This window comes from Arvicola amphibius, chromosome 11 (assembly GCF_903992535.2).
Source record: "Arvicola amphibius chromosome 11, mArvAmp1.2, whole genome shotgun sequence".
Taxonomy (NCBI): domain Eukaryota; kingdom Metazoa; phylum Chordata; class Mammalia; order Rodentia; family Cricetidae; genus Arvicola; species Arvicola amphibius.
In genome coordinates, this window is record NC_052057.2 from 46,631,452 (window position 1) to 46,643,457 (window position 12,006).

The window sequence follows — 12,006 nt, forward strand, 5'->3', positions numbered from 1 at the left end:
GAGGTCAGTCTGGACTTGAGAAGCCTTCAGCCAGAGGCCTGACAGGGCCACTGACGTGGCCACTTGGCGTTTGCACTTGGTGTCACAGCGTGTGCTCCAGCTGCAGGACATCAACTTTGCATTGAAAACACTGGTGGGTTAGTGTGTTGGCCTCATTATATTTCCTGTGACTAATTTAAGTAGAATAGTCCAGAGAAGGACATGATGTCCAGGTTCCCGGAATCCAGCAGCCTAGGACAACACACAGCGAAGGGCATTTATCTAGAATGGAGTGGAAAATGTGGAAAATGACTGTTGCCTGGAAACAGTGCGTAATCAAATCCATGGTTTGCTTGGACTGCTGTCCAACCTGACTTTAAAACCTGAAATTTAAGATGACCATTGCAACAATTTCCCTTAACACAATGTTTGATTGCTTTTAAAATTAATAAACATAAACGGTAAAAAAGAAAGATAAAATAAATCTAAATTAAACCATGAAAGGTTAGATGCTTTTAGGTTTTATTTTTGTGTTTGAGGCTGGTCCTCTGTAGTGCAGGCTGATCTGGGCCTCACTGTTTAGTTGAGGGTCTTCTGCTTCCACCTACAAAGACCCAGGAGTGGACCCACTTTGCCTTGCTATACTGCATCCTTCCAATCCTGTGAGAAGCAGGACTATTTCATGTGTATATAAAATCATCATGAGGAATCACATTATGGCACTTGCTCTTCTTTACACCCCTTCTCTCTCAAATCAGGGCTAAGAGATGGCTCTGTGAGTAGGGTACCTGCTGTTAAAGAACAATGGCCTGATCTCAGATGCTCAGAACTCATGGAAAAGCCAGGCGCCAATGCATAGGCAGAGACAGGGGGCTCTTTGGAGCCCACTGACCAGCCATTCTAGCCAAAAATGGCATCCCCAGCTCCAGAGAGACCCTGTCTGCAAACAAAGAAATAAAGGAACAAAAAACAGTGGATAGCAATAGAATAAGACATTTTACATATGCACACATGGGTTAGTGAGTACTTCTGATTACACGCACATGCACACATGAACGTACACACAGAGAGAGAGAGAAGAGAGAGAGAGAGAGAGAGAGAGAGAGAGAGAGAGAGAGAGAGAGAGAGAGAATTTTTATTCTGTGTTAGATCCCCTGAGCATCTTTCCCAGAACTCTTCCAGATTCAAGTTTCCAGGCTGAGGGCTGGGTCAGCTCACTTCAGATTACAAACTGCCAAGGGTCACTGACCTCAGACAGACTTCTAAGGAAATGAAGATACATTCATGAGCTCACGCGAGGATCCTTCTTTTTCTCCCTCTTTTCACGGAAGAGAGGGTAGAGGGAGCTGAGGGGTCATGAAGGGTCCCTTCCACCTCTGTCACAGAGGGTGACAGCAACTGAAACACTAACATTGCCAAACCTGGCTCAAGGAGGAAAAAGAGCAACAGTCCAGGTTAAAAAATAGTGATTGTTGGAAGCTGAAAGAGTCAGTTAAACATGACTGAGTTCAGAAGTTTGTTCTACGTTGAATGCTTGCACCCTTTTCCCCCAAATTCTTCTGCTGAATCCCTAACCTTTAGTGTGACAGCTGGAGATGGATCTTTGGGGGTCCTTAGTTAGAAGTCATAAGGGTGATGGCTCTTGTGATGGACTTGTGCCAAACAGGAACCAGCAGCGCTCCCCCCTTTCCCTCCCTCCATCCCTCTCTCTCCCTCCCTCCCTCCCCCCTCTCTCTCACCCTTTCTCTCTGTCTTCTCCCCTCCTCTCCTGACCCAGTCCCTTGCTACACCAAGCAGGGGTCACATGGTGACAAGGTGGCCTTTGACAGGCGTGGAAGTTCTCACTGACTAGACCGGGCCCCTGATCCTGGACTTGTGTTGTCTAAGTAGATTAGCAGCAGGCCTGATTTCGGTTTCCAGGAAGCTTTCTTCTCATCTCAAATGGTTTTTATATAGGAGGAAGCTGCTCACAAACACCTGTAACTCTAGCTCCTGAGGACCCCCGGGCACACACACACAAATGGCACATGTTCCCAGACAAATACATATAAATATAAAAAGCATAAATCTTTTTTTTTTTGAAGAAGAGCTCTGGTTCGGGATAAGGAATGCTTGTAGGAAGAACTGCAGATTCTTAAAGGAAGAAATAGAGGGCACTGGGGAGCAATGGGATCCAGCCAGAGGGGGTGGGGAAGGGCAGTGGGGGAGGGGAACAAATGAGAACTAAAGATAATGACACCTGTATATGAAAATGTCAGGATAACATCCATGACTCTGTATCCTGACCTAAAATAATTTAAAATTAATGTAGATTTTGTGTATGCGTGCATGAAAATGTGCATGTGTGTGCGTGTCTGGAAGTACAGAAGCTAACACTGAAGTGCCTTCCTTCCCTTTTGCTCTCTGCCTTACATTTTGAAACAGGTTCTCTTACTGAACAGAGAGTTTGTGGAATGAGCTTAGTGGATGGCCAACAGCCTTGGGACCCACCCACTTGTCTCCTCTGCACGGTGCTAGCTCCGGTTACAGATGAAGGCCATCTTCTTGCACAGCTGCCAGAAGTCCATGCTCAGGCATTCCTGCTCATACAACAGGCACTTAACCAGCTCTGCAGAGAAGCGGCTCTCCCAGCGCACACTAGCAAATGTCTTAAAGCTGTGTTCACTCGGGGTATAGTACAACTCTATCATGTTCTTACCCAAGTTCTTACATCAGAAATGAACTCTCCACAAGTGATCACCTACTGACAAAAATCCTCTTTGAAAAGCACTTTAAAAACAAATATTTTTATTTCACCATCAGTCCTCTCAGCTGCTCTGTGCTGCGCTGTGGCTCAGGATTAAGACCGCCCCATTGATTTGAAGGGAACCGCTGTACCCCACTTGCTACCACAGCATTAGGCTTGCTGAGTGTCCACAGCAGCTCCCACAAGCACCTACTCTTCACTTCTTTTAACAATAGACTTTTTGGCCTCTTGAAGACAAAGGTTATGACAGAGATTGGCAGAACATTAGGTGGGCACTGATGGGCATTTCAAGAGATTGTGGTTAATCTGAAACGCTGAGCAGATCTGAAACAGCTTCTCAAGACACAGACTATTAACATTTTAAAGTCTTTATCAGATATGGCGCTGTAGTTCCAGAAGGCAGTAGTGGCATCCAAGAATGGCAGACAATGAGCTTGTGGTCGGGCTCATGCCCATGTCCCATGCATCTTGGTAGACAGTTGGACTCTGTAAACAGTTACCACAGGAAGGTATTCATCACATTGAATTTCCCACAAGGCCCCTCCACGTAAATCTCTTTGCAGGTAAGCATCTTATCTTTGAGAAGATGCAGTGGGAAAACGTGCCACAGAAGTTTACCAGCAGAAGATTCAGTGTGGTTTTCATTGGCTCCCTCTTCTATATCAGATATTTGCTCCGCAAACATTTGTTGGCACCCCTTTGCATTGGGCACGATTTCAGGGTCTGAAGACTAAAGAACCCATGAAGTTCCTGCTATGTGTGGCTCCCATTCTGGCAGGCAGAGACAAATAAACACAGTTCACAGGATTCAGAACAGCAAGTTGCATGTCCTCAGTCCAGGGTGACCATGAAGCGACGAGAGGCTGACACTGGCTACAGAAGCCTACTGCACATCTGTTGGGCGGCTTCCATCATCCCTTCCTCCAATACAAGTCTCAGTTCCCTCATCTATACAATGTGGAAGGGTCAAAGAAGATGATTTATTTGGGGCCCTTACTGGTCCTTTATGTTCTTATGAGAACATTGTATACAAAACCAAGAGCAGCTGGTTAGCTACTTTAACGTTTTAAAGATTTTTTTAAAATTTAAATACCATAAATCTTTAAGTATTCCATGCACATTGAATATTTTAAATGTAATCTTATCTTTATCTGCATAGTCACCATCCTTGGCCATATAAGAAATAATTTATTTATTCATAAAAACATAATTCATTTTCATTGTTGATTACGAATCCCACCTCATTTATGGAATGTTTCCATCCTCCCTTGACATGAGTGCCACTCTATTACTAAGCAATAACACTGGCTTTGTGGTCGTGTGTCATCTTTCAAATCAGCATATTTGTTTATCAAAACATGGGTCAGAAGTTGCTTTGAAGAGGACACCCAAAGGACATGTAGGAATCCATAGATGCTCCTAAGATGTGAAAGGAACTCTAAAATTTGGTCTATAAAGGACACTATACCCTCTGAAAGGAAAAGTGGATATCTACATTTCACATGGGGACAAAGTGAATCACTATTGCAACTTCTGTGGAAGTCGTGTTGGAATGTTACTGTATCAGTGTTCAGTGTAAGCAAAGCCGCTCATCTTTACAACCTACCACTTTTCCCCTAAAGAAGATGTAGTGGGAAAATGGAAGGGTGAATAAGGCCAGACTCCTGCTTTGTAGCTAAAAGGCATTATGATGCCTCTGATTCTTTTGGAAGGCTAATTTCATCCACTGGATTGCTTATGGAGAAATCGAGCTTTTTGGTCAATCCAGTGGCTAAGTAGAACAGGGATTCTATAAACGGAGAAGCTTGTCCTTTCTCTGAACTGGATCCCCACTGACACCTTGGAGATTCTCTCTGTGTTTATCTTGTTGCTATGTTTTGGCATACCCTGCATGTGTTTACAGATTTTATCAGATGGGCTCAACGACAAGGATACAACTTGGCAATATCTTTGGAAACCAAGGGAAACTTCTTCAGCACTGGAATTTAATGCCTTCCTGTTGTCAAAATGCACCGTTGCTCTCCTCAGAAGTGCCTAATGAGGGTACATAGGCAAAGCCTGTTTTGTCGCAACGGTGACTGAAGAGGAACAAAAAGCAACTTCTTGGCTTAGTTATACCCTCACATCAGAACTAGAAGGACACAACCTCATCTGGAATCTTGAGGACTCTGAAAGTGGCTCTCCACACTTTTCCCTGATACGCAATCTCTTAAACAGAGCTGTGTGGACAAGCTGAGGGCATGCCTGGTAGGCCCCAGTTACACAGATGATCATCAGAGGAGAACAAGAGAATTTAGGCAACTTTTGGCAACTTGGATCCCAGTTACAGGCAGGTTCTTGTTAGCAAAGGAGATAGGTTTTGATATCTGTGTTTGGTATTGTTCGAACAACACTACCAACAAGAACATAACCACTTTCCTCAAGGACAGGCAGGAGGAATAATGAAGGCTTGCTTATGCTGAGTGTCCTTTCATCAATGTGACCCTTGTCCCACTCAGCCTCTCCAGAAAGTCCAGTGGTTTGGTCCCAGGAGTGCTTCAGGCCTGACTTTGGCTGTGAGGCCCTTAGGAGGTCACCATATGCAATGCGGTCTCCACACTGGAAGTCCTTGGGTTGCAAAGAAGTCTCTCTTAAGTCCAAACCTCCATGGGCACAATGGCTTCTTTGGTTCCGACAGAAGGCAGCAGGTTTTCTTCAGATAAGAAATAAAATGGGAACTGCACCAAGAAGCCTCGGATCTTTCTCAGTTCTTCCTCGGCACGAATGGGGTCATCTTTTGCCAATATGGGCTTGCTTATGAAGTCTCTCAGCTGGATTAAGTTGTGTACTTCGTCATTTGGGAGGCAACGGAACACCTGTTAGAAGACAAATTGGAAACGGAGTTACTTATTTCAAAGCAAGTACACGGTCCTTATGGAAGAGATTCATTCCAACAGGCAAAAGCTTTGTTTTATGAAACAATTTTATGCCAGAGCACAGGCTGAAGGGTTACTGTTTACATCTGGGCATAGTGGCACATGCCTGCCTGTAATCTCCAGCACATGGGAGCTGAGACAGGAGAATCTTAAGTTTAAGATCAGCTGGGCTATTGTAGTAAATCCTGGTTTCAAACAACCAACCAAACCAACCAACCATAGTTGCTGTTTTGTTTCTGTTTTTGTTTTTTGTTTTGTTTTGTTTTGTTTTTGAAGCAGGGTTTCTCTGTGTAACAGCCCTAGCTGTCCTGGAACTAGCTCTGTAGACCGGGCTGGCCTTGAACTCAAAGAAATCCACCCGCCTCTGTCTCCCAAGTACTGGGATTAAAGGCGTGCGCCACCACCACCTGAGTATAGTTGCTGGGTTTTTTATGCTACAAAGACACTGTGAGACTCCTTTCCATTTCAAAAGCCCACACCCACATTCTCACTCTATCATCTATGGAGCTCATTAGCCACAGAATAAAGACAAACTGGCAGTGAGGAACTCATGCTGGGGAGGAAATGCTAAAATGACCATCCCTGAGTTTCACTGAAGATTCCTGTCTGCGGGGTAAATTGCAAGTTCAATTAGTGTTAACAGTCGTTAGCATCTAACACTTTGCTGACTGATATACGGTCCGGACACCACAGCAGTTTACCCTGCATATTTCAGTTGGCATTGGATAAAAATGAGGACAGGAACCCACAGACTCAGCATCATTCCCATAGCCAAGAGACATAATTCCACAGGGTCATGTGAAGGTTTATCCCATTGTGACCAAAATGTCTTTTCTCTCTGTTTCTCCCCAATTTCAAGGGCTGAACAGGCAGTACGATGGATTTGCAACATCTGTCCCACTAAGAAGATGACTATCCAGAAGGGGCTCTAGGATACCCGAAGGAGGACACATTCTTACCCAACTTCTCACACAGATGGTCAACAAATCTGAGGTAACCTATCCACCATCAAATAACACTTAACCCTCAATAACTGCAAGAAAGGAAGGCTTGGAGAACCAAGCCACCACATACGGGTAAGCAACTGAGATGGGTTGAGTACCAGTGTGCTCATCTTTGGATCCTATCGATCTATCTCCTCTCTGTCACTAAACACCTTCAAAAGCTGCTTAGTCATGTGCTCATGATGCTGTTGATGAGAGTCCATCCTATTGTGGGCAGGATGTCACTAAGGCCTCTTCTAAGTGATAACCCAGGGCCTTGGGCATGCTAGGCAAGGGCCCAACAACTAAGTTACATCCCTAGCCCTTTGATTGCTGTATTTCAATGTCTACAAAAAGATAGCTTTACAACATGGTGGCATATTGATTATTTTATACTAATAATATTCTTCCTGTCTCCACAAAATCATGATGAGAATGAACAAAAAAAGGTAGGGAGTGGGGGATAAAGTAAACCTCACCTTGTCATAAATGGTAGCATTCCGAGCTGCTGTCGAAACCCAAATCTCCTTGAAGAATTTGTCACTTACAGGATCCTGAAGGTCCTCACTTGGATCAGAAAGATAGCCAAGGACAAGCCTGAAATACAAAAGCCTTCGAATTGAGTGATGGAGATAAGGAGTTCCCAGGGACAGCAACAAGGCAGATCACCCACAGAGACAGAGATCTTCCCAAGGGAAGACAAAGAAGCCATGAAACCCATTAAAACCTCCTTTTGTTCTAAAAGAATCCTTGTAATGTGGCCAGACCCTTGTCCATTAGGTTAGCACCCAAACACTGTCCAGAAGGCAATGTGAGGGGCCCTCTCCAAGGACTATCTCACTAAAGCCCAGCTGTAATCATGCCCATTCTACAGACAAGGGAATTAAAGCAGGAGAGACCACAGAAGCCTATTGTAGCTCGTACAGAGGGAAAAGGGATGTGACCTTCCATCTCCCTCCCTGCTTTTCCCACACTTCCCACTCCCTCAGACTCTGCCCCCTGTTTCTCCTACACTCCCCACTCCACAATTTCCCCCTCCCCCTGCTTCTCCTGCACTCCCTACTCCATTTTGATCCTACTGGGCTATCCCTTTTATCTTCCTTCCCATCCCTTGGGTCAAGCACTATGCTCAACTCTTGCATATACAAACGAGTAAGATAAACATGACTTCTCTTTACATAGTTAAATTTGATGAATGAATGAATTGTCAGCCCTGGCAAGAAGAGGTCATTGCAGTTGTCACAAACAGGGTGAGTTCTGAAAAAGGGAGAGATGGGGGTGGCTGGGTGACCAGCTCCAGATGTAACTGTTTTGGGTTTCATTGTTCTCATTTTTCCCTTTTATTGACAATAGACTCTTTTCTCTACAATGTATCCTGATTGTAATTCTCCCTCTTCTACTCCTCCTAGCTCCCCTCCTACTTCTCCTCCCCTCCCCTCTGGATCCACGCCCCTGCTGTCTCTCATTAGAAAAGAACAGGCTTCTAATAGATAACAACCAAACATGACATAATAAAATATAGGATAAAACAAAACCACCACACCGAGTCCAAAGTAGCTGCGATGTTTAAAGACTCAGAACAAACTCTGTCAGAGTCCTTCCAGAGACCCCGTCTGCCCCTGCAGGTGATTTTGGGGAGTCTGGCACGTCCCCACTGTCCTCCTCACCTGCTTTGTTCTTATGCCATTGTTATTCTCAGCAGGTCCATCTGGCACTAATAGAATACAAATTCTTTGAGAGAGCATGGCTTGGCTACTCTCATATCTCCGTGAGTGCCTGACATAAAAAGTCATACGTGAAGATATCATCTAAACTGATCACATATAATCAAGAGATCATGTGTAATAGCAAGAAAACACCAAGCAGAAAAAAGGTAAGATTCAGAAGCCATATTAAGAAAGCATAATAACCATCGTTCTTTAAAACATCTGTAGATAAGACAGCATTTCCAGCAGCCGACTACTTCAGGAGACTCTGCTTTGGGAGTAAGCGTTGGAGCTTACACGAAGCTTTTCTCATGTGAACTCAGCAAACAGCGGAGATCTTTGCTAACTACAGAATAACTGGAACACGGGCCGTATAAGGACTGGTTTTGATGTTAAATGCTTGAGAGGGGACATCTCACTGATGACATCAGACAAAAGAGTGAGAGGACCTGGCTTATGGACTGGAATACAACTTCTAAACAGATGCAGGAGGATGCAAGCTCAAGAACAGCCTGGTATACACAGTGATTTTCAGGCCACCAGCCTGGGCTACAGAATGAGACTCTGCATATAAATAAATACATACATACATACATACATACATAACAGCTGGATGAGGAGATTCATTTAAATATATATATGGATAGACAGACAGACAGACACACACACACAGTACAGTAGTAGTAATTAGAAAACACGTTGCCCTTGAGGACAATTGGCAGTTAAGTGGCACTGTCATTTGCCAGGATGGAGGATTCTGTGTGTAGGTCCAGTTGCTATGAAGAGACTTGGAATTCAGCGCTGAGCCTGTTGATCCATCATTTAAACACACGTGGTGATACTGGATTGGTATTTTGCTAAAGGGACCTGGAGGGTGGAAGGGCTTGGCTGGAAATACCAACCTTTGAATTGCTCTCACTTATGTGCCCATAAAACTATTTTTGTAAAGGGTTCCATAACCACATGGGAAAATATAACAAGGACAATTTTGTCAAATTTAGGCAAAACTGACTTCTGTGATCTAAGTATGGAATGTCGCCAACAGAGTCATGTGTATGAACACGTGATTGCCAGTGGGGTCATGGTTTTGGATCAGAAGATTGTGGGGTCTTCAAGATGAAGTCTTCTTCTTTTTTTTTTTTTTTTTTTTTTGGATTTTTGAGACAGAGTTTTACTGTGGTTTTTGGAACCTGTCCTGGAACTAGCTCTTGTAGACCAGGCTGGCCTCAATCTCCCAGAGATCCACCTGCCTCTGCCTCCCAAGTGCTGGGATTAAAGGCGGCACCACCACCGCCCACCAAGATGTAAGTCTTTAGGAGAGGAAATGACACTGGAAATGTGTCCCTGCAGCAGGTCTTGATCGCATCTGTCTGTCTGTCTGTCTGTCTGTCTGTCTTTCTGTCATCTGTCATCTATCTAACTCTCTCTCCCTCCCTCTCCCCACTCTGCCTCTGCCTTGCCTCTCTCTCTTCCTTTCCCCACAACCTTCCTCCCTCTCTCCCTCCTTTCCTCTCTCTCCCTCTCTCCCTCTTCCTCCCCTTCCTTTGTTCCTGATGGGACCAGACACCACAAGTTCCTGCTGCTTTGCTTTTCCCAGCATGGTAGCCTTGTGTCCCTTGAACTGTGAGCTAAGGTAAACTCTCTTTAGCCTGCTTCTGGTCGTTATTTGGTCACCCCAACAGGAAAGACAACTAGCCTGGTGACCTTGACTTAGTAATATGGATGCCATTCTGGTGTTATCCTCTCTGGGTGGGCAGCAAATGTGGACTTACGTCATTGTTAAAGGTTACAGAGTTTCCCAGCACATATAGCTTATGTAACCAATTATTTTATGATGGGCGTTGTGTCATTTCCAATATCTTATTAGTATGAGCAAAAATCATAATGATGCAGTTTAGACACCATATGTAACACTTGGTGATTTCCTGCAATCACTGAGAGGAATTCCAGAATGAAAATTCCTGGGTTAAAGAATATCTGAAACCAGGCAGTGGTGGAGAGAGTTCCAGGACAGTCAGGGCTACAAAGAAATCATATCTTAAAAAAAAAGAAACCAAAAAAAAAACCAGAAAAAGAAAAGAGAAAAAAGACTATTGGGACTTATTCCAGGACAAGCTGTGCGGCACCAAACACTCTCCATGCATCTCCAACAACGACCTGCAAAAGTTCAGTCTGTTTCACAGGTATTAAAGGCAGCCCACTTCCATCTCATTCTGTGCTTTTCTGCTACATAAAGTCTCTCTAAAGCAAATGCCAGGGGTATACCACAATTCTTCAATTTTATAGCCTCAAAAATTCTATTTCTACTTTAAATAAAGTTTGTTTTTTATTACATGAGAATGGCTGTAAGAAAATGACCCCAACAATGTCAGCACACCCCTGGCTAGCTGCTGAGAATTCAAGCAAAACTTTATTGCACAAATCTGAAGAATAGAGAGGCTATGGCAATAAATCAGTTGGGGATAGTTCCATAACTTGGGACACATTGAAGAAGCTGAAAACCAAGCATTAGAGGTATTTCCTTGAGTTTATTCTTTAAACAAGAGGTGAGATAATGTATCCACCAACTTAAGAGTTAAGGACTGGTTTGTAGGAAAGCTATTTAAATAAGTCTCTAACAGGCAACACTGAGTTCTAGGGTACTTTTTCTTCTCAGCATTTAACCACATGAAAATGAACAACAAAAGTACATGAAAAAGTTTGGATAATCTTCTGAGAACAAGGTCTGAAAAAAAATGACTTTGACTTTATGCCCATACATATTTGATATTTATCCACAAAATTAGGAAGACAGACACATTACAAAAAATGGTTTCTGTGCGTTCTGCTCTGCACAGCTATCATCTTAAGTGATTCTGAGCTCGCCTGGTAGCCGATGGCTTCTGGTGAGTGATGGTTGTATCTATGACAATTTGGATACTTTTCTAGGGTTTAATGGGCTGTTTGGCTCATAGTTGTGACAGTCACTACAGAACCCTGGTGGTTGATACTGTCTCTGTTTAGAATTGATTTCACATTGAAATGTGTCTCTGAATTTCTATTCATAAAGAGCCCAGATGGAAGATGGATTGAAGCTGCATGCTAAAGTGAGAAAATGGCTGTGCCCTAGGCTACAATGTTTATCTTCAGGGATACTTCCAATAAAGCGAGGGGAAACTGACATTTTCTGTGGTGCTTTGTAGCATATCATCTGTATCTGCCAATGGGATAAAGTTTAAACCATTGTTCAAAAACAACAGCCTTTTAAGACAGTGTGAAAATTTCCAGGAAAAATAACATACCTGGGAATTAACTTCCCATGAAAGGTTGGGGTAAGTATAAAGGGGAAAGATGAAGTTTTACTAAAGATCCATCCTCTGTTATGAAAATCCTAAAACTTCAGTAAAGAACAAAAAACTGGCATGGGGAGATGGCTCAGCTGGTACAGGGCTGGCCTTGAAGGCATGAGGACCTGAGTTCAGTCCCCCGAACACACAGTGGTATGTGCTGGGAACCCCAGTGCTGGAGAGATGAAGATCCCAAGGGCCTTCTGGTCAGCCAGAGAGCCTGGTGTAATTGGCGTGGCTAGTGAGACACGGCGTGCTGGAGCCAGCCTGGCATAATTGGTGAATTTCTGGCCAGTGAGGCCCTGCTTCAAAAAGAAAAACACGCAACATCAAAGGAAGAACACGCAGTTG

The 12,006-nt window shown here is 43.8% G+C and overlaps 1 protein-coding gene across 9 annotated transcripts in view; it reads right to left on the bottom strand.

Annotated features, from left to right (window-relative positions):
* Positions 1–2,749: 2,749 nt before the first annotated feature.
* Pld1 (phospholipase D1) overlaps positions 2,750–12,006 on the bottom strand; it is a 209,617-nt gene continuing 200,360 nt past the window's right edge. For all 9 annotated transcript variants that reach the window (XM_038347016.1, XM_038347015.1, XM_038347018.1 and 6 more), the window contains 2 exons: positions 7,103–7,220; positions 2,750–5,580 (listed from right to left, as the gene is read on the bottom strand). In XM_038347016.1, coding sequence (XP_038202944.1) covers positions 5,356–5,580; positions 7,103–7,220 — 343 coding nt within the window. In that variant the 3' untranslated portion in view covers positions 2,750–5,355. The remainder of the gene's footprint in view (positions 5,581–7,102; positions 7,221–12,006) is intronic.